A 22,248-nucleotide genomic window follows, 5' to 3' on the forward strand; every position below is an offset into this window, starting at 1 on the left:
CTGCCAGGCTTTTTGCGCAGCCCTGCACATGATTGACTGACAGTGGTGTCAGGAGAAAGGGTTCCTCTCTTGGTTAAAAATCAGTTCTGCTGCCCACCAGATCCAGTCCCTGCCTACAGCCCCATCTCACTGAGCAGGGACAGTGGCTGAGGCAGCAGGCGCAGCGTGACAGACCAGCTCCCATGGGCAGCACATCCAGCTGTCTTTTTCCACTGTTCCTGTCCTTGGTCAGAAGGTGCTGGGAGCTGTTCTGTCTGTGTGCTGACATTGTGCAGGAATGCAGGAGTGGAAACCTGTGTGCTCTGGCTGTGCTTGTGCTTACTGTGGCCTGCCCAATTTTCCCCTTCTGACCTGGCCCCAGGGCTGGTGGCAGGGAGAGCTCGGCTGGAGCCAGTTCTGGGTGTCTCGACCTCCCTGCCTGGCCCACAGCCATGGCAAACACCAGCACTGCAGCCACAGCCAGGGCTTTGAGGGCTTCAAAGGAGGTTCCGAGTGCAGAGCATCCCATCCCAGGGAGTTACTGGGCTGGTAACAGGATAACCTCCCACTGTTTTGTTCCCATAAAGCAGTTTGGGGGGATATGGTGTTTCTCACTGCTTTGATGCAAATCCCCTTTGTGCTCGAGAAACTCCTTCTGCTGTACAAAGGCTGTATGTACAAGGGCAGCTTCAAGATCTTTACTGCAACTTTACCTTAACCATGTCTGTCACAAACTGTTCTCCAGAATTGCTTTAGCTCTTGTACATTGTTGATTTGTGTCCTGTTAGACAGACAGACCGCAGTGCCCTGCCCAGCAAGAGACCTGGAGCACATCTGTGGCCACTTTACTTCTTCTTTGCTCCAGATGTTTCCTTCCCTGGTAGCTGTTCCTTCAGAAGCTTCTCAAGGGCCTGGTAAGGGCCAAGGAATCTGCGGACCATCATACCTTTCCACCAGGCCTGCAGCTGGAAGTGAGAGAGAAAGGCCTCAGGGGAAATTCCTTGCTGGGGTACCTGGTACAGCTCAATGGCCAGAAAGTCTCCTGTGCTCCCCAGATGCAGGAGGGAACCCCCAGCTCACACAGCAGCCGTCAGGCCTTGCTGGTTGCACTGGAGGCATCCCCAGCTGGGCCCAGGGCATTTGTTCCTGGTGGCAAGGGATGAGCAGGGGCACTGCCCCATGACCCTCCCTGTGTCACCCATGTGGTGGGGCTGATGCAATGGGTACAGCCCCAGACCACTCCAGGAGACTGGCTTCTCCCCTTTGGCTCCCATCTCAAACCTGCAGCCAGCTGCTGGTTCTGAGTCTGCCCCACTCAGAAGGGGTCAGGCTTTGTCTTTGTTTGTGCCACCCCACACCAGCCAACCTCATTGGGCTGTTTTCTGCCTGGACAAAGCCTGTGGCACAGATTATTAACTCCCAGCTGCTGATGGAGCAGTGCCATCTCAGCTTTGCTGCCCTTCACCTTCAGGACACTCTTCTGCTCCAGGGCATCCTGCTCTCGTTGTTTTCTTTTGTCCTCCTTTTCTGTCCGGTCAGTGATGATGGTTTCCTCGAATTTCAGGCACTGCAAGATAGCACAGGGGTGGCAAAAGCCACATGAGAAACACACCCTCTAAACTGCAGGGCCAGCCTTCAAAGCTGGCTGTGCCCAGCCACTTGCCAGGGCAGGGTTCACCTGGATCCTGATTGTTCTCCTCTGGCTGCGTATGGGTCTCATCTTTGCTATTCATTTCCCACAGCCCTGCCAGGACTGCTCAAGCCTGTGGGTCATGGTGTGGGTCCCCACCCTGTGCACCAGGGAGCTCCAGAGCAGCTCAGGGGTAAAGTGTGAGCGGGGATCTTCCTCCCCGTCTCCTTTATTTCACCTTTCCTGAATTCAGGTGGCAAATGTTGCTCATTACCACCATCAGTTCTCAGCCACTTGGAGCTGCTGCCAAAGTAGAACCTCTCACAGCCTGGGTGTAATTAACCCCTTGAACCTGTGCTGTAAAATGGCTGTCTGATGGCAACCCAGGCAACAGCTGGTGCTGGGAAGGACATGTGGTCCCTCAGGCTAAGCAGCAGATGATGCACAAACACACTTGGGACACTGAGATGACAGTGCAGAGTGAAAAATGAGCCCACAAGCAGGAAAACATCAACTCAGTCCCATCATCTCAGACCCACTGAGGGTAAGGAATGATTACAAGTTAATTCCTTCTGGCTTTCAAACACACATTTTTCTCGACACATCTCTCTGCCCTGTGCTGCTGCTCCACTGCAGTCAGAGCCCAGCAGTTAACCAAGATCCCAGTGTGAGGCAGGAATGGTTCTAACTGGAACCAGCTCCCTGATAGCAGCCCTGTGCAGCTGGGTGTGTGTGTGTCTGCAGGAAGGGATGAGGCGCCTTTTCCAGTCCCAGCCTATTTTAGCCCAATGTTTCTAGAAGCAGCTGGAAGGAGCAGATTTGTTCAGACTGGGGCAGCAAACTAAGGTGAGATGTACTGACAGGATGGGACAGTGTCTTTGCCCCTCACAAAGGCTGCCAGTAGCTCTCTCAGTACTTGCTGGTATTCGAAAACAGCTGTAGGGGAAACATCAGCATCCCTCCTTAATGTCACAGGAGGCAGACAAAAGGACATCTCAGTTGCTGCCTTCCCAGGGCCAGTGTTTAAAATTGTGCCCTGTGTCTGAGAATTACTGATTTTTTTTCCCATGGTCCTGGTTCCTTATCTGAAGGAGGGCAGGGAAAAGCCCAGTGCAGTTTTGCATGGCTGAGCACTGAGGTGCTGCAGATGTCTTACCTCCTTGGCAAATTGCTGCATGGTTTCTAGATTCTCTGCCTTTAATGCTCTTAGGTCATCCAGTTCTTCGTCTTTTGCACCAGTGTCATGTTCATACTTCTCCATCCAGTATTCCAGCTTCTCTTCCACCCTCTGCAGGGGGAGAAGGTGGTGCTCAGCATGGTGCAAAGAGTGCTCAAGTGAGAGGTTTGCTACTCTTACATGGCCTGCTCTCAGGATGGTGGTGAGAGTCCTGTAAATGGTGCATGGTCAGTGTTTCCTTCTCTTCTGGGAAGGATCAAGCCCCTGGGACTAGTGATACATTACTGGTGGCCTGCTGGCCCCTCACTGGAAGCCACAGCGCAGGGATGAGGAGATGATATTGGGCTTTCAGAGGTGTGTGAGGGATAGAGAAGCATTGGGGGTAAGTTTTGTGCAGTCAGTCCTGGTGAAGCAAGGGACAACCAGAAGCCATTCTTTGTGTGTGTGTGTGTATACAGAGGGAGTGGGAGATAAAAACCAGAATTTGTCAGAGGGAAAGCTTATCTTCTGCCTGAGTCCCTATCTGCTTTCTGGATTTAGCACCAGGAATAAGGCCCCAGAGGACACCATCATGCTGTTCCAGGTTGTGAACTTGGCTTTGTCTCACTCCTGAATAGGGCAGGTGTTTCTGAAACAGCCACACAGATGACTTCCTCCCATTCACCAATGACCTCTCCATAGCAACAACCCTGATTGCTTCCATGGAAAAATAATCTGAGGAAAAGCATCAGTCTCATTATGGCATCACAGCTGGACACACAGGGGAGATGGAGGGCACGATCATGCTGCTCTCTGCAGGCCCCCACAAAGCCACCAGCTGCTGTCTGAGCACAGAGGGGCTGGTGCTCTGCTGTGAAGGTCAGACAGGCTGTACTTGGACAGTCCCCTCACTGTGTTGATCAGACCACGGCTCTGAGGTACAGAGCACACTGTTTAATGGCTCCCGAGAGACAGCACTGGTTTGCACTCAAATTACATTTTTAAAAACTTATTATCTCCTATTAAATTTGGTACTGGCAGTGACGTCAGGTACCCTAAAGTAGTACAGGTTATCTTGTAATCATATAATTTATGAGAGGCTTTGCAATGTTAACACCACAAGGACATTCATGGTTGGTTGCTGCTCAGAATGTGTACAATAGTTGTGGGTTAAAAATTTGCCAACCTGGATTCTTCCTCAGGTAAAGATAAGTCAAAACTGGTCTGGCAGTTTGTGTTGTTCCCTCCTCAGTGTCCCCTCTGTGCAGCCCTTGGGCAGTGGTGCTCTTCACTGAGGTGCTGGCAGCCCCAGATAATGCCAGGGAAGGTCTAAATGAAGTTCCAATTAGCCAAATACAACTATCTGAGGGAGAGAAAATCTGCAACACCTAAATAAGCAATACCAGTTAATAAACAAACCCTAATTTTAAGGAAATATATCTATATGTAGCAAATCCCAAGTGCAGGAGAGCTGGGTGAAAACTTGAGCATAAGTAACCATTAGAACTGCAGCAGCCATGAACCTGTTACATTTGTGGAGCAGTAACTGTTTTGCTTTAGGCAGTAATTGATGATAAAAGGTTTATAGATTGCTGTTTTAAGCAGTAGCTGACAGTCACACGTACCTGATATTGTCGCTTGAGGAAAGTTTCAGTCACAGTGTGGAGCTGATTCTCCTCATCAATTTTGCTCTTCAGACTCTGTGATCAGTGCAGACAGAAAACATGAGAGACAGTGTTAGTGTGTACCTCTGTGCACATACTGTTGCTGAAGGCCAAGTTACAGTGCTGGAGCTCTGTCCACAGACATTTTTTCCAGTGACAAAATTAACTGGGGCAGTCCTTGTCCCTTGGCCATCCATGAAATCAGTCAAAAAAAGATGCTTGCAAAACCAGAACAGTTTTCTAGGGCAGTTCATCTTGTGGCCACAAGAGCAGCTCTATCAGCATGGTCTGCTGGGGCAATGCTGGGAGCTCAGGCTGCCTGTGTTGCTAAATCCCGTTGTAACTACCTCTTAGGACATTGTTATGGGTCTAGTTTTCTGCCAGTGGCCTTACTTTAAGCATTCCCTGTCTCCTGCAACCGTGCCATCTGTGCTGTGGCTGTTTGCAGGACCATACAGAGAAGCAATGGAAAAGACAAAGGTTTCTAACCCCAATGAGTTTCCTGATCCACTTCAAACAGTAGTGCTGGTGACTAAAATGAAGATCAAGAAGGGCATCTGGGGAGCAAGGGAGGACTCTTCCCTTACAGCTGGAGATGCCTTCCAGCACAGACTGTGGGAAAGGGCTTACTTGGATTTCCTTGTCCAGGGCACTCTCTTCTTTGCTGCACATCTTCTGGGTTTGGTGGAGCTGGAGATCTGTGTTTTTCTTCATATAGGAGCTCTCTGTGTGCAGTTTGGCTGTCTTCTCTTGGAGTTTCTCTTTGAGGCAATCAATGATCTTATCTCGGTTCTAGTGGAGACAGAAACAGCACAAAAGCAAGCCTGGAGACTGTGGTCAGCTCACTGTCTCTTAATCTCTCCCTTCCCTGATAAACTCAGAAGAGACAAGGCTATAGGCTTCACACTTTCCCTGAATGTTGCTCCATTTCAGCCTCTGCTTCAAAGGTATGTTTGATTTGTAACCCATAGAGGCAGCAATAAACCCATCAGCAAGGAGTGGTTATCTCCAGAGAGGGTGGAGTGACAAACAGAGTGGGACAAGAAGCCAGGCCTTCTGGTCTCTGGTCCAGAAATGGATTCAGACATGCTTAGTATAAACATGAAAGAAGCCAAATAATTTTAACCACTTAAAGCTAGGCTTTATTTTTACCAACCTCTTGGATTGGACCATTTCAGTGAGTGAGCATCTATAAGAGGAGGAGAATGTCTCAGCCCCACATAAGCCAAAGTTTGTTATCCTAAAGTATACTCTATGCCTTGGATCCATTTTTTTTCTAGTTAGGCAGCAACTGTATAAACACAACCTTAGGAACAGTTGCAAATCTAATCCTGTCTTGCTCATATGTTTAAACAGTTCTTTCTTGAAATCCTACCAGGTAGATGGTGCCCACTTTGTTATAAAAACATACACCCAGGCCTCTCCCCATGCCTTTTTTAGTGATGGAGCTGGGCCTTTCCCTTTCCCTTTGTGTTCCCCAGAGCTCCCCCAAGGGCAAGAATCCTGAGTGGTTTGTCCAGCTTCTGGAGTGTGCTCAGGAAGCAAAGCACATTTCCTTGATTTGCTGTTTTGTTTACTCCTTTTTATAATCAGTGTCTTTGAGTAACAGATAAAAGTTCATAATTCTGGGCTTGGAACTTGGAAGAACCTCCTATAAAATGCAAAACTCTAGACTTTTCTATCAAGAGTTAAAAAGGTCATCAAAGCCTCCTGTGCAATTATGCAAGATCATTGTGAATGCCTCTGATTTGGAGCCCAGTTGTTCTGTTACAGCCTTTCTCTTTGCTTTCCTGCCATGCTGTGACAGGTTTGATATTCATCAGCCAAACCTCGCAGATGAAATACCAAAGTGCTGGCATTTAAACATTTTGAAGCCCACATATCTTGTCTCTGAAGTACCTCACATTCCTTAGCTGTGTAAACATGGAAAAGTGCCACAGGAAGAAGGCAGCTCAGTAGTGCTGTGTTTGAAAGCCTCTGCATGACTCATTTGGAAAAGGTTTCCTTATAAGAAGAGTTTGGAGCAGCTAAAAGGAAAGTCCTTCCTTCTGCACCCTTGTCCGACATAGTTAGGAAGAATAAAGTACGTTTATAAGGCTCAGGACAGTTGGGGGCCTTGGCTGATGCTGGTTTGTGGGTTCAAAGGTCAGGCATTCACATGTTTTTGAAGATTTCCAACATCAGGTTCTATTTTACAGACATAACATCATATGACTGCAGACAGCTACAGACATGAGCTGTTTGTGCCCTGTTAAGGCTTCTGGTAATGGCCCTTGTTTTCCCTGGCATAGAATTTTGGTGGCCATTGGGAGGGGTTTTGTTCCCAGTCACTAGACATGGGAGGTGAGTGTACCACTCTATTTTGAGATTGTCTTCCTGGGTCATGGTGTAATCGTGTCTAAATTGAGGGACTGGCAGAGAGAATGGGGAGATGCTAATGGAAAAAAATGATGTTTGGTGGCGCTGAGCCTCAGGAAAGTCAAGCACTGCTGATGTCAAGTGTGTTACTCCAATTGCTGAAGGTCTGCGAACAGGCCAAAAAAGAAGGGTTCAGCCTGGGTTACAAAGGACTCAGCAAATAGGAGAAGAGCATGAACATTTCACCACATTATTTTCTTTTTCATTTCATATTATAGTAAAGCAAAAAAGCCTTTTGATTCCAGTGCCCCAGACCTCAGCTGGGATGGGGACCCATCTGCTCTGTTTGTTTTCTCTGTTGTGTGGCATGTTTGTGGTTTGGATTTGGCCTGTGGTGTTGTAAAACATCTTGGTTAGAGGTGGGGAATCTGGGGCCTTGCTTACACAATCCAAAGCAGACGGGAAGTGAAATGCAAAACCCCACTGGTGGTTTACAGCAGCGCCTGTCTGGAGAGGGAAGGTCTGGAGGAACAGGGGCAGCTCCTGGGGCTGCCCTGGCCCCGCAGACCTGGGGCACATTCGGTGTTTGGCTGCAGGGAGTGAGTGCAGCAGTAGATGCCCACCATCTGCACCATGCACCATCTGCGGAGTGTGCTGTTCCCTGAACTTCAGGGACAAACACTGGGAAAATGAGTTAATATTTATTCGTTCTGATTTATCATAGCAAAGGTCCCCGCCAGGACACGGAACACTTTCATAGCTGATGCGGTAAATCTCTGGGCTGCTTATTTGGGATGACTTCAGCACTGAATCTGCCAAACCAAAGATGCAAAATCCTCCCTTGTGTCCAAAAGTATCAGAAAACTGTCAGAGACCAAGATCAAACCCCAGGAAATAGTTGTCAGGAGCCAGTCTGCTTCAGAAGCAGGTAAACAAGCTGATTTTCTCTGATCTCTCAGCTCACAGACATCAGCTCAGAGGCCTGTCTGCTGTCACCTGGTGCCACAGGAGTCTGCTCCACAGATGCTGTTTGGCTGCAAAAGCAACTGCACTTAGCTGGAGACGTTATCCACACTCCTGTGTTTTCATTTACTTTGATTTATCTCTCTTGTAAGTGCCACCAAGCACTCCCAGCTCGTCCGCAGCAATTAGTGTTTACACTCATTTAAAATACAGCTGGTTACAAAAGTAGCCAACAGGAGTAAACAGTCTGAGGATTTCTCCCGCAGTCAGATGAACCCGTGGCCAGCAGCACCCCCTGTCCTGCCATTTGGCAGGGGCAGGAGTGCTGTGCACTGCCCCGCCTGCTCTGCACAGAGGGCCTCGGGGCTCGGGGCTCTCACTGGCAGCTGCAGCATCTCAGCCTGGAGATTCGCTTAGATCTGCACACCTGCTGCAGCCTGGACTTGCTCCCCTCAGACAGACAGTTCAGTAAGGCTGTAGCCTGCATTCTGTCCCAGCTCCAGAACATCCCTGTGCTGCACACCCCCAAGGAGTATCAGGGCCCAGAGGGCAGTGGGGCTGGTGGGTCCCCCAGCTTGCACAGAGCAGCTTTTGCAGCCCCTGCCAGCCCACCCCTGATCCCAGCAACACATGAGAGAGCTCGAGAGGGGCAGTCCACTGGCAGAGGGAGCAGACCTGCTGGCAGCAGCACTGCTGTGGAAAGTCCTGCCCTTCTGGAGCCAGGTTTGGATCTCGTGCACCAGCCCCGGGTCCTGCTGCACTCCTGGGAGCTCTGCCAGCAGTGGAATGGAGGCACCCAGAAGCTCAGGACCATCGCAAACCTCGTGCCTTCTACTGTAATCACCTGGTGCATTTCTCCAGGAGAAACATGCACCAGTGGGTGTGTATATATGTTTAATACATTCCCTGGAACTCTCCACTGATGGATTTGTCTTCCTGGGAGATGAGAAGGGAAGAAACACAACAGATTTTAGTTGTACGACTAAAAGCATGACTGAGTAGTGCACTGATACAAGTGGAGCTGGATGTGTTATGACAGCCCACATAGAATTAAAATTATGGACCTGTTTTCCCTGGTTCCCTGGTGCAATGGCTTGGATTCCTGTCTGGTTGGTAGGTGCAATATTACTGCCAGTTATAAAATTACACCACTACTTGGACACACATATGGCATGAGTGTGCACAAAACCTACAGAACATAAAAGGTCTTTGGGTGAAGAGCAATGCAGGAATGCTAAAGTTTATACTCCTAAATTTTTATGTTAAGCTGTATAATCCTATATATTAATTTGTTTCAAAACCTGTACAGACTGCCATCACTTGCCCAGGAAGCCCAAGAAAGTGAGTATTTTTATACAAACTAAAAAATGAACACTGCAACAGCAAACAGAACCCTGCAGCCAAACCTGGACTTTCAGTGCTGCTCCTGCATGGACGGGTAAGAGCAAAACCAGACAGATCATTTCAACTCCTTTATAGACATCAGTGCTTTCCAAGAGGAAAGAAAACAAAATAATAAGAACATTTAGCATTTGATATGTGTCTCATTAGAAAGAAAAATGAGCTGAGCAGACTCATAAAGTATTAATTAGCATCTCATTAAGAGGTAGCAAGGCTGAAAATACAAATACACAGGAAACATGAGTGAAGAAAAGTCTGTGTTTTTCTGGTTCCAAGATTAGGTTTGCTCGCTTTTATTTTCTCATCCAGTAGGCTGGAGACAACCATGTAGGCTTTTGTCTACAGGTCTGTGCATTATTATTGTTGTTCAAAGTACTCCAGAATCAGCAAGCTGTATTTTTGTTTTTAATTAGTTGGCAAGGTGACAAATCATGCAAGTGTTTGTAAAACTGCCTACAGGAAAATCCCATATGAAGTAAATAGAAATTATTCTCCCTTGGGAGACACAGTGAGACACCATTGTTTTTGGCACAGGAGGAAAGCAGTACTTGAAAGTAGTCTTGTCTTTGATTTGTTATCAAAGCTGAAACTATAAGGAAGCCTAGAAAAGGATTTTTAAGTTCAAAATATTATAAAAACCACCAAAATAACCAGATGAATGCAGATCCCATGATGAGGCAAAACCCAAGAACAGAATTAGCACTTCAAAAACAAGAAGAGCCCCCTCTCAGCACAGGAACTACACACCTTCTTCTGACTGCAAGAGGTAGGAGAGGTGCAGGTCAGGACACAGAGAAGTGCCCCCCTTGGTTGCACAGTGCCAGGACATTGCTGCTGGTGTGAGATGGGATGGTTACAGCCCTCCACATACCAGACCCTGGGAAGGCATTAAATCAGAACCAGTTCCATGTGTTGTATGCACAGACATGGTGAGGTTTGAGGAGCACTACACAGAACTACCTCATCACATTCACTGGCTGGGGGAGTAGAAGAACAGGAACTTCCCAGGAGCTGTCAGAGTCTGACTAAGAAGGGATGATGTGCAGAAGCAAAAAGATCCTTCATATTTTTACAGCCATCCTGTATTTAAACTTTGCACTGCAGATGCATCCAGGCTGCTAACACAAAACCTTCATGTTCTACAAACCGACCTTCACCAGCATGTCAGTGGCTTAAAATGCCTCTGTGTACTCAACTATATCCTGGCTTGATCACTGTCTACACTTTTTTCCAATTATACCAATTCTTTCTCAGGTGCCCTTGCTGTCCTCTTGCTCAGTACTGAACCAAGTGTCAGATTCTTGTTCCTTCCTCCAGCCCCTGTACGGCCCTGCCCCAGCCTGCCTTTTGCTTGTTTGCTATCACACACCATCTCCTGCCTCAGCAGGGCCAGGTTATGCTTCCATGTTGAAGGAGCATCAAGTCTGAGCTGTCTGGCAGCATCAAAGTGACCAGTGATAAGCCATCCAATTGATCTGCACTTGTGTAGCAAATCTGACATTTCCAGAATGCCCCAGATTTACTCTTTGTGCACACACCATTTGCATGATGCAGACAGAAGGGCTGAAGCTTTCCAGAAAGATCAAGCTGATAGCATATGTGCAGTAACACTGATCTGCCCTTGTGTAGGCAAGTTTGGGATTTTTTAATGTCTGGAAGCCTAGAAAAATAGATTATTATCATGGCATTTTGCCCTGACGAAAATGTAGGTAGAAAAATTACCTCTCCCAATGAAACTGTCTGTGATTCTCATTTCCTCTTTGTCACATTTTCTTCTGTGCCAGATGATTTGCATGAGTATGACAGAACCTCACATACTGTTATCTGCAATAACCTTTTTCTTACTGATTGCAGGTCTGTGTGCTTTGCCACTTCCAGCAGTGTTCTTAGGATATTCTAATCTGATCATGTTCTCTCATGATTATGAGCATTTTGAGCTCCCATTTGAGAAACACTGGACACTGCTCTCAAAGTCATTAGTGGGCTTATTCCAAATACAAGTCGTTATTGCAGTTATTCTGTACTCCTCAGTGTTGGATCCTTCTGCCTGCCACAGGTCCTCTCCAAGTACCAAACCCTGGGCAGCAGAGTCCAGCTTGGGAACAGGCTCCCCCCTGGCACCATGCCCCGTGCTAAGTGCTCTCACCTGAAGCTCTCTTTCAGTTTGTCTCTTGACATCTTGCAGCTGTTTCTGGAGTGACCTTATCTCCTTCTTTCCTGTCTCCTCCCTGAAGAAAAGTGGGAAAACATGATCACTATCAAAAAGGACAAGACCTGTTTACTCAGAAAGGGAACTTCCTGTCTACTGATACATTGTGGTAAGATAAACAGAAGCTTCTCCCAAAAACTACTGACTTGGTCAGTAAATCCTGAAAGAAGAGGTGCACAAATGAATGAGCCAAAAAAACAGGGGATGCTCTTGTTGAAAGCCTGGAGTGGACTTGGGAATGATGCAATTCCTGTAGCAGTGAGGGAATTTGCCTGTTACTAAGTCACAGTTTCTACATTTCAGGCTGAAATGTCTCCGATTCTGTGCAGAATTGTGCCTGAGCCATGGAGTGCCAGATTGTGTAACTGTTATTCTATATATGGAGAATGTTTTTTTCATATTAGACTTAAAATCTTCCAAAAAACACTGTCTCACATTCTGAGATCCATGAAGGGATCTGAGTGAGGGCCAAAATCCAGAGAGGTGTTCATCTGTCTAAAACAAAATAGATGCATAATCTGTTAGGTATTATTATCTTATTTCACTTGGACCACTTATCCAAGCTCCTGGTAAGGAGTCCTGGTCTCACTACTTTCAGAGTAGTGTATTCACACAAAACCGGGCAGGTATTTATTATTTATTATCTTGAAAAACAGATCAAGTTCATTCTATGAAAAGAATGTATAGCAGAACAGACAGCAGAGTGGCTATAGATGACTGACAGAATGGAATGAAAAGCATTATGTACTTTCTGATTATAATTTGTCTTCTCCTTTCTGCCCTCCAGTACTAGATAGTTATCCCACATCCAATTACTACTCTCATTTTTGCTTTCTGTCTCTTCCACAGATAAACAATAAATCCCTTGGGTTTAGACAGTGGAAGAGTTGAGTTTCATGATTGAAATCACACATTCCACTGGAAGCTGGGGGTTTGCCCTGGAGACAGACCCCTGAGCCACCACAGAAGCTGTTCCAGTAGGTTGGATTCATGACAAATCATGACTTAAGACCAGCTTTGCTGTGCACCCTAAATGATGGGCCTGAGCTGCCACACAGTGCAAAGTAGCTTTAAAGTGGTCAAATACTTGTCTGATGACTGCAATTCTTTCCAACAGTCTTGGGATTGAACCAGAGTTTTGCATACTAAAAAATCTCCAAGCCTCTAGTATTCAGAAATGTGAGGTAAGGATTCACCACTTTGAGCTGAGAGGATAACAAATCTGTACCGTGAAAGATTTGGGACAGAAGAGGATCCACAGTGCAGTGGCTGGTGGATTAGCCTTAAATAAGACAACTCCTCTGACACCATCTGTGCTAAACCCTCACTGCTGCTGCTGGGAAAAGGGACCCAATTAGCATATGGGTCAGGGCAGATTCTCCTGGGCATCAGATAACCTAAAGGCCATATGTTGCTGGCCCTGGTTTGAACAGATTCTCTGCTGCTCTGGCTTTCACTGGGGACAGGAGTTAAAGATCAGGGAGCTCCTACATCACATAATGTTTTAATTGAAATGAGGCAGCTTTTGCATTAATGCAGAGACAGATGCCCACTGTGGTCAAAGCTCAGGCAATTCCTAGTTGAGATCAGTAGAACCATGCACTGTTTCTTTCTGAAGGGAAAAGAATTGCAGCTTGTAAAGCAAACAGAATAATTCAAGTCGAAAAAATAGAATGTTGAAAAAGTATTTTGGTTTTGTTGGTTTTATTAATTTTCAGCATGTGTTGAGTGGGAATGGGTTTGGCTTTCAGCTGTTAAGCAGTGAAGAACTGAGCACAACACTGACCTGATGAGGATGTCATAAAACTTGCTCTTTTTTTCCTCCTCTCTCTCATTGGCTTCTGTTAGGCTATTAAATATTCCTGATTCCTGCATGTTTTTCATGGTGACAGTAATGACATCACTTGCATTCTGCCTGCCAGGAACAAAAGGAGCACACCAGTACTTTACAGGTGTTGGTACTACAGTGTCTGGCACCTTTACCCATTACTGTTTATACCTAAAAGGTAAGGAAATAAAAGATCCCTTTTCTGTCTTACATCCTATCAAATGCAGGAGGGCTTCTCCCATGGTATCTGCTTCTTGTACATCTGGAGAATGCTGTATTAGGAGTTGCTTGAAATTTATTATTGAAAAATACTACCCAGCATGATACTCTGGGAAATAGCAGAGGCACAAGCACATCCACGCTGTGCCAGGCTGTGCTGCCCCTGGGAAGGAGGCTGCTGGCCTGCAGCAGTGGTGACAGACAGGTGGATCTTGGAAAATGAGGCCAGGGGATGCAAATGTGTGTCTGTGGGGGGATATCTGGATGCCAGAATACCCCAGCATAGCCCTAAGCTGATCCTAACAAATATGTGGGCTTGTCCAGTTTGTTGAATGTCATGGTGTTTATGAAGGCAGGTCCCACTGTTATCCTTAGAGGAACTCCTGGACCAAGACCGAGGTGCTCCAGCAGTGGGAGATGGGGAGCTTGTATTTTTGCTCTCAAGAGATAGAACATCACACCTGAGCATCGTCCACAGGTGCTTCACTCACCTGTCAGCCTGAATTTTTCTGAGCTTGTCTGCAGGCAGAGCACTGTGTTTCCCACCCCTTTCGGAAGGATGGTGGGTGTTTTTCTGATCTTCAGTTTTCCCCATCTGCTGCTTGTGTTCCATGTTTTTCAGGGCTGTGGAGGGAACTGTTTCCCCACTCTCTTGCCTCGTGTCATTAATGTCCAGCTCCTTCTGGGTCTCTGTAATTTGTTTCACTTCCTGAATGCCAGTCTAAAAGGGAATGAGAGACCTGCTTGTACACTGAGCAGTAAAAATAAATCCTTCACAACATTACGTGAGAGGAAGAAAAATGAATAAAAAACTAGAATGCAGCTTTACTGAGAGCAGCTGAGGGTGCACATTACAGTCTGCAAAGAGTGGAAGAGCAGAAACATTTACGCTGGTTGGCTTTGAGCACACAGTGTAGCTTCTTGATGTTTATGGGCTCAAAAGTCCTAAAGTGACAGGACTAGCAAAGGCCTCAAAAGGTGAAATCATCCACTGCAAGAGACGATAGTTCAGACTGTGTCATTCCTGACACGTCCTTAATGACCTCCAGCAATAGAGGCTGCACTCCCTCCTGCCAGTGCCAGCACCTCACAACAGCCCTTACCATAATAGAGTTTTTTCTCCTCAGCAGCAGTTGAGCCCCTGGCTTGTTGTCCTGGTCTCCATAGCCACAGAGAACAAATCATTCCCTCCTTTTTTTGCAGCAGCTTTTATGCACTGTTAGCCTGTCAGACTGTTAGCCTGTTCCCCCTCTGCCTTCTCTCCACCTGCATTTCCCACTGCCTGTCACCACAATCTTTCCCTACAATATTATTTTTATAACTAGAGCTGTGTGGAAATAAAAGTGACAGATATCACCTCTCTGCCTAGCAGGTTTTTTGGGAAAGTAATAGCAGAGAAAGTATAACATGAATTCAAAGATAAAATTCAAAATATTGGCAGCTCTTTCTACATGGAAAAGTATCTTATGGCTGTGTACAATTTTATTAATAAAAGGAAAATGCAAAAAAGGCAAAAAACATTATAAAATAAGCTAAGCTCTTGCTTCCAGGAATTTCTCTGCTTTATGAGCTGTGGGTGAGAATGCAGGTGTGTACACTGGAGCATGAAGAGAGAAAATGTTCTTGCCTGCCTACCAGTATCTCAGAGGCTGAACACTTCATGGCAGCACTGCTGACAGCAGTCACTGCCAACCCCAGCCCGGCCCACAGCTGCCTCCTCCCCACCCTGCCTGCTTAAGGAAGGAGATAAAGAGCTCACTGTGATGAAACATTTTCCAGCAAAAAAGGAGGAAAAAAAGAGGTTATTTTTAGCAGCACCAGCTCTCAGTCCAGATTCTTTCACAGCCACACACACATTTGTGCCAACAGAGTGCAGAGAGGGCAGAGTGAAAACAAGTGGTCAGGGCAGCAGCTGTGGATGCCGCTGGTACTTCCAGAAAGGTACTTGTCATGTGAGGCTCCATTAGTGGTCTGTGAGGGCACTGCAAGGGGCTGCTGCTCCCCGAGTGTCTTGGACAACTCTGGATGGGATGGATCAGCCTCTGGCAGTGCCTGACTCAGCACTGACTACAGAAGTAGGTTAAGTGACTACATGCTTAATTATTGGACCGTTAAATTTACATTAAATTAATCACATGCAAAGTATACACAGACCAATGAAAATTGCATAGTTAATTAGTAAAAAAGTTTAAACAGCTGGCTGGTGATGGCTGTACTTCAGAAAGAACTACCTTTAGCAAACAAGCTGCTTTAATATCATGTAGATTTTATGAATGTTCTGACAGATGCTTTTTAATGTCTGGGAGAGTTCCAGACAGGCAATAACTGGACTGTCTGTAAATACTAGGGAGTTACACACTAATTATTACCAAATAACTATGTAAGAGTAAGAAGTTTGTACACTGCATGTGTTACCAACTGTGTAGTCTCCTAACAGAATTCTGTCTCTTACCCAAAATCCAGCAAACAGAAAGGCTGCCTCCCTCTGGGGGATGCCCTGTGTGTAGCTATGTACAAGAGCATCTCATTTGGAAAATCAGTGAAGTGCTGCCCAAGACTGTGGTTAATCCTCTCAAAAATGTCACCAGTTGAAGTTTAGATGTCAGTCTTTAAAAATGCCATTGATTTGTTTGAGTGACAGCTCCAGGGCTCTTAGCAAATACAGCTCTTCTACAAATACAATGAAATCAGCCAAGTGAAAACTGAAGAATGGGGAGGAATAGCAAATTACAGGGCACCCAACTTAGCAAGTCACTTCCCTACGTCATTTTCTGGTTTCTGAATTGTTTTCTTCTCGATTTGTTTTGGCATTAATCTGTGAGAAAGTTGTGTTCCAGGCAGTAACTTGGTAAAAATGAGCATCTGTGATTGAAAAGTCTAAGTGTTTTCTCTATCATTTTAAAGTGTACCTTCAGTAGGTCTATCAGCCTGAGTCTGAGTCTGAGTCTGAAGAAGGACAACTCCTGTTGCCCCAGAGGTTGCTCTTTCTCTGTGTTTTGCTGCGGGAACATGAGAGGTTTCCCACCAGCTCAGAGAGAGAAGCCCTCTGGGGACAGGTGAGGCTCAGAGGAGTCTTTAAGGGGAGGAGTGCCCTCTAGGGCGCAGTCTGAGCATCGCTCCCGCCTTGAAATTCACCGTTAACTCCAGCTGCAGCTGCTCTGCGGTGGGTTCTTTGAACAGGTAATAAGGAAAGGAAACAAGTACAAAACGTGTTTATTTACCTTCCTCTGGCATTCTTAAGTAGTACATTAGACAGAGTGAACAGCACTGTTTGTGAAAACTCACATCCCAGTTTCTATTTCCATCTTGGTCTCACACTTTTTTCTGAGGTTCATCTTAAAAAAGTTTCAAACCTGCTAAAACTGGAAACAGTCACTTAAAATATAAGACCACAGAACTTAGAACCATCTACCCCACAGGATGGTTCCACCCTGTTTGCTATGTCTAACAGCCACCAGAAACATCCCAACACCTTCCTCCACAGCAACAAACCTCTCCCTGAGCATTAGGCCTTCTTCTCTCTTCGTATCTCTGCTCCAACTCTCTTAGTTACAATGCCTATTAGAAATCAGCTCATAATTAGTGACACTGAGAAGGGTAGTTACTAATAGATTTTGAAGTGCATCTTTCTTAATGCATTGTCTGTGAGAACAAAAGGAACTTTATCATGGACTTGGAGAGGAACAGAATTACCCTGGTTTTGAGTACTTTCAAATATCCTGTTCATTTCTACTCTTCAAACAGATGTGTATCTCCATAAGAACCTACATGTTTTTTGCTTCCTTTTCCCTAATCCTTTGCTTGCCATCTAACCACCAAGATTTTAAAATTATTAGCCCAGGAAATTCATCACAGATCAGTGGGGTCCTCTGCAAAGCGTTGACAGAGGTTTCTCAGTGATGCTGAAACATGAATATTAGAATTGGTCATCCAGGCACTTTTATTGTTTCTTCATGCCACGGTCATGGAGCATTTACAGAAAAAATATTTGAGTTGATTTTAAAAAAATGTTGGTAAAAGATATATACAAGGAAAAGACCTGTATTTTTTAAGCAGGGGGGATATAGGCACCTACATGGCTGGGGTCTGTCTTGTCCTCATGTGGAACTGGCATGATGTATCCAAGAATTTCAAGTTGATCGACACAGTTCTCCAGCACAGCAGAAAACAGCAGAGCTTGCAGATGAGGGACTTTTTCCATTTGTTTAGTCTCTGTGCTCTTGCTTGGAGGAACAAAGATAAAAGATACCAATCAGGAAAATGCTCTGGTGTTAGTCATGCTAGTACCAGTAGCTCAAACAAAAGGTAGACCCAGGAAGCTTTATTTGCAGCCTCACATTTACTTCCCTGGATTTGTTTATAGCCTTCCATACACTGTTTATAAGAGGAGCACGTTCTGCTCATGGCTGCATTCAGGGACAGTGGGAATGTTTAGATTTCACAAAACAAAGAGGTCCTGGTCCCTCCTACAGCAGCTCTGGGTGGATGGGCTGGAGAGGGAGTGGATATGGAGGGCACACACTGGGTGAGGTGCCTCGTCATTCCCTTCAAGGGGGGCAGAGTTTCATAGTGGGCTTTGGGAAACTACAGGACAAAGGTGCCTTTCTAAAAGGAAAAAAATTATTTGACATTTTATAAAATCTCAGATGCTGAACTTCCTTGCCTTCATTGTTACTGTGTAGCCTTCACACTTTTATGATCCCAGTCTCCTCAGCAGGAACTGTTACCTCCTTAAGATGCTGAAAGTCAAACAAGAACCAACACCTGGACTAAGTAAACAATCTTTAAAACTCTGTTATTTTACTTTAAATTGCATTTCAAACATGAGACTGCTCTGATGTAACTTAAGCCTCACCCTGCCTTGCTTACAGATGGAATATTGTGAAAGCACACCAAGGGAAAAGTGGAAATTTGCTATTAATCAAAAAATACCTAAGAAAGCACCTGCACAACAATGGAGAAATTCCCTGAGAATTATAATGTTTTAATAAGCCATTGGGCAATCCCTCCAAACCCTGTGTGTACAAACCAGATATTTCATGTACAACAGGTAGCACAGCTGGGGTCTGTGATGGCTGAGATCCCAAGTGGCTTTGCAATGGAACCATCAACACCCACTGACAAATCTTCATTTGGCTGCTATACCTAAAACTGTTCCTTGCCATCTGTAAAACCCTTGAATAAACATTGTAAGCCTGCAGAGTACTACAATCCAGGCTGTAAGTGTGCCAAGGAAATACATCAGCCAGTGCCTCTTAGCCTGAGACATGGTGACATTCTGTGAAAGTTACAGAGGTTTGGGTGCAGGAGTGCTCTGCACCACTGGAAGGCCTTGATATCCCATAAGCAAGTGCTATAAAAATGCACACTTGCTGTAACCTCTCTGAAGCTGTTATCATTGTCCTCATCCTTTTTGTTGTTGAATGTAAAGTTAATGCCCTTTTGAGGCAGAAAAAAGGGCCACTTTTCAGTGCAGGTTTGTTTGGTGTCTGTTAGTACAGAAAAGGTGAAACAAAAATAACTCAGATTTTACATATTTGTTGCCTGATGTCGCTCTGTTGCAATAAGTTGTTTTGAAATGTGCTGTCCTTTGTAAGAGGACACAGCTCTCCCTGTGGATAAGGTGACAGCTGGGAAGTGCAAGGGGCACTCACTGCCTGGGATTGCTCTCTGGGAAAAGCAGATTCCAGGGAGAGACAGAGGAGCTGAAGTTAAAGGGTAATACTGGTCCAGGGTCAAAGGATTGTAATTTCCCCAGAGCCAGGCAATTAGGATAAGGTTCTAACTTCTGTATGAATGAAGATATGGAACAGCCTTTCAGCCAAGGTAATGGTAGAGGAGCCTTGATTTATTTCAAGAAGCTGCTTAAACTGTGGCAGGAAAAGATGACAGCCAAGCAGGGATTCTGAACATTGTGTTCTCTGTCCTCCTTGTACTGTTTGTACTCACCTAATTAATTCCCCTGTGCAGGGCTTGTGATGGTCACCTGTGACAAAGAAGGAAGTGATTTCATCCTTTTGCTTCTGAGATTTTTTTTCTCATTATCTTAATTGTAAAAAAATCCAACACTTTCAGATAGGAATCTGATAATAGCATTAGCAAATAAATAGCAAATAATCTGTATCTAAACTAAACCCATCCCTTTTCCTTTATTTTCAACCTTGGAATCAATGACAGAAGTGGAGATGCAGAAATTAAGTATTTTTACATCAAGAAAGTCAGACAGTGTCTTTTTCCAGTCCACAGGCACTAATAAAATATTTTTTAAATGTTTTACTCATTTTATCTTTTTCAGAAATCTGAGATCCATATTTTGAGTCTAAACAACATGACAATAATCTATTACATGTGCAGTCCTAATGCCAAAAATGCAGTGAAAAAAGATGTGTTGGGAGATAGTTGTGACAGGTTATGGCAGCATTTTTGAAAGAAAAAATGGCACTTGCAGCTCTCATAGGGAAAAGTGACTTATTTGGAAACAAAGGAGGATGCAACAGCTTTTCCTCTCTCCCATCAGCATCTTCTGCCCAAGAGAGAATTAACTCAGGATATCAGTGTGTGTTAAGCAGCTGGAATGTTCCTCTAGAGCCTCCTCTTTGCTCCTCCTGTGTATCTGCTCTTACATCCCCGTCCTCACTCCCAAGATCCACGTGCCAGGCCAGCAGGTTCTGGGCTCTGGTTGACTTGGAAGAGAAGGAAACTGCTGTCTGGGGCAGGAGGAAACACCACAAACAGGAGCTGCCTGCTCTGGGTTTTCGTGTCAATGCCCTCCTGATGCAGCCACTGCACGGCCCTTCTTTGCTGTGTGTGCTGAACTCCCTCATTAAGCTCTATTAATAATAATTTAAAAACAGAAAACAAGAGGTATGTGAAGGATTCAGCTTCCCCCAGGACATTCTTTCCCTGCTGATAAAAAGGGAAAGGAAAACAAATCAAGAAATAATTTTTAAAACAACTGTATGAAAGGTTTGGCCTCCTGTTCCTTTGGGGATTGCAACTCCCTCTGCTGTGTGAGAGCCCTGGATCTGCATTTCTCCCACCCTGCTGCCTGATAAATGGAAATGGCTCCAAAGGCAGCATTTTGTGCAGCATTCCTTTTAGCCAGTTATGGAGATTCTGATGAATTCCAGGGAGAAAATGCATATCTGAGAATGTCCCATCTCCTTTTGCTTTGTTTGGCAAGTGACTGGCTAAGAGAGGTCCTGGGTTATCCACCGTGGCAGTGACTGGGCCAGAAATCACTGACAGCTTTGATTTTACCAAAGAAAATGTCTCTTAGAAAGCAAAATAGGGAAGGGGAAGGGGAAGGGGAAGGGGAAGGGGAAGGGGAAGGGGAAGGGGAAGGGGAAGGGGAAGGGAGGGGAAGAGAGGGGAGGGGAGGGGAGGGGAAGGGAGGGGAGGGGAGGGGAAGGGGAAGGGGAAGGGGAAGGGGAAGGGGAAGGGGAAGGGGAAGGGGAAGGGGAAGGGGAAGGGAGGGGAAGGGAAGGGAGGGGAGGGGAGGGAGGGGAAGGGAAGGGAAGGGAAGGGAAGGGAAGGGAAGGGAAGGGAAGGGAAGGGAAGGGAAGGGAAGGGAAGGGAAGGGAAGGGAAGGGAAGGGAAGGGAAGGGAAGGGAAGGGAAGGGAAGGGAAGGGAAGGGAAGGGAAGGGAAGGGAAGGGAAGGGAAGGGAAGGGAAGGGAAGGGAAGGGAAGGGAAGGGGAAGGGAAGGGAAGGGGAAGGGGAGGGGAGGGGAGGGGAGGGGAAGGGAGGGGAGGGGAAGGGAGGGGAGGGGGGAGGGGAAGGGAGGGGAGGGAGGGGGAAGTGGAAGGGAAAGGAAAGGAAAGGAAAGGAAAGGAAAGGAAAGGAAAGGAAAGGAAAGGAAAGGAAAGGAAAGGAAAGGAAAGGAAAGGAAAGGAAAGGAAAGGAAAGGAAAGGAAAGGAAAGGAAAGGAAAGGAAAGGAAAGGAAAGGAAAGGAAAGGAAAGGAAAGGAGGGAAGGTGAAAAGGGAAGCCTTGAAAAGCTGAAGTAATCTTGGTTTCATCCTGACTGTATAGAAAGACTTCCTTGGAGCTGCTGCGCTCTGAGGCTGCTCCAGTGGGAACCAGGAATGAAAAATGTGGTGCTGCTTTCAGCAAATATGTCCCAAATGGGACTAAAACTATATGGGTCAGGAAAATACAAGATTTAGGGAGAATTTATTGCCTGTGGCATCTCTACTGCTGGAAAACAGAGTGTTCTGACAGACACTTTACTCTCCTCAAAGCAGGGACTGTGTCCTTTCTCTGTGCTACACTTGGGAACAAAGTTACAGTGAAAACCAGGGCACATCTATTGGAACAAGTTCCTGAATCACTGAAAGGGCTCTGGAAGTGTAACTGAATGTCTGGCAGTGTCGCACAGGGAAGTGACAGGACCCAGGAATGAATGACCCTGAGGTGGGGAAATGGGTGAGCAGGCGCTTCCAGCTGTTCTTATTTAGGAAACACAGGGATGTGAGATTTCATTACAGGGATTTGAGTGTAGAAACATGTTTTCTCTCACCGAGGCGATATCGCGAGTAAAATAAATATGAGATGATTCACTGATTCAAAGTGAGAACAGAGGAGGACGGGCAGGGTCCGAACACCGAGCGCTGCCCTTTCCCTCTGCGGGCTCCTCTGCCCGTTCCGCGGCCGGTTCTCGCCCTGCCCAGCCGTGCCCAGCCCGGCGTGCCCTCAGCTTCCCGCCGGGATTCCCCCCTTCCCCGCTCCCTTTCCCCTTTCCGGGTCCCGCTCCCGGCCCTGCCGCGCTCACCGGGACGCGCCGCCGTCTCCATGGCAACCACCGCCTCGGGGGCCTTGCGGGGCTGCCCCGCCGGGCGCCT

General features: G+C 46.2%; 1 protein-coding gene across 1 annotated transcript; it reads right to left on the minus strand.

The window, feature by feature from the left end:
- Window positions 1-721: 721 nt before the first annotated feature.
- IQCG (IQ motif containing G) lies at window positions 722-22,200 on the minus strand. The gene is made up of 11 exons (XM_071566513.1): window positions 22,179-22,200; window positions 19,357-19,393; window positions 17,483-17,630; window positions 13,899-14,128; window positions 13,147-13,275; window positions 11,298-11,379; window positions 5,060-5,221; window positions 4,391-4,465; window positions 2,766-2,897; window positions 1,445-1,546; window positions 722-944 (listed from the first exon to the last, which is right to left on the minus strand). The coding sequence occupies exons 1-11, from the start codon at window positions 22,198-22,200 to the stop codon at window positions 825-827; spliced, it is 1,239 nt and encodes a 412-aa protein (XP_071422614.1). The 3' UTR covers window positions 722-824.
- Between the last annotated feature and the right edge of the window lie 48 nt (window positions 22,201-22,248).

The sequence above is a fragment of the Pithys albifrons genome, chromosome 11 (genome assembly GCF_047495875.1).
Source record: "Pithys albifrons albifrons isolate INPA30051 chromosome 11, PitAlb_v1, whole genome shotgun sequence".
NCBI lineage: Eukaryota > Metazoa > Chordata > Aves > Passeriformes > Thamnophilidae > Pithys > Pithys albifrons.

Bases quoted from the DNA above. Each gene is read 5' to 3' on its own strand.
- IQCG (XM_071566513.1), bottom strand. From the start codon at position 22,200: ATGGAGACGGCGGCGCGTCCCG. The intron at 19,394-22,178 runs GTGAGCGCGGCA...TCTTTGTCACAG, and splicing joins GGAGACGGCGGCGCGTCCCG to GTGACCATCACAAGCCCTGC. The intron at 17,631-19,356 runs GTGAGTACAAAC...TGTTCCTCCAAG, and splicing joins TGCACAGGGGAATTAATTAG to CAAGAGCACAGAGACTAAAC.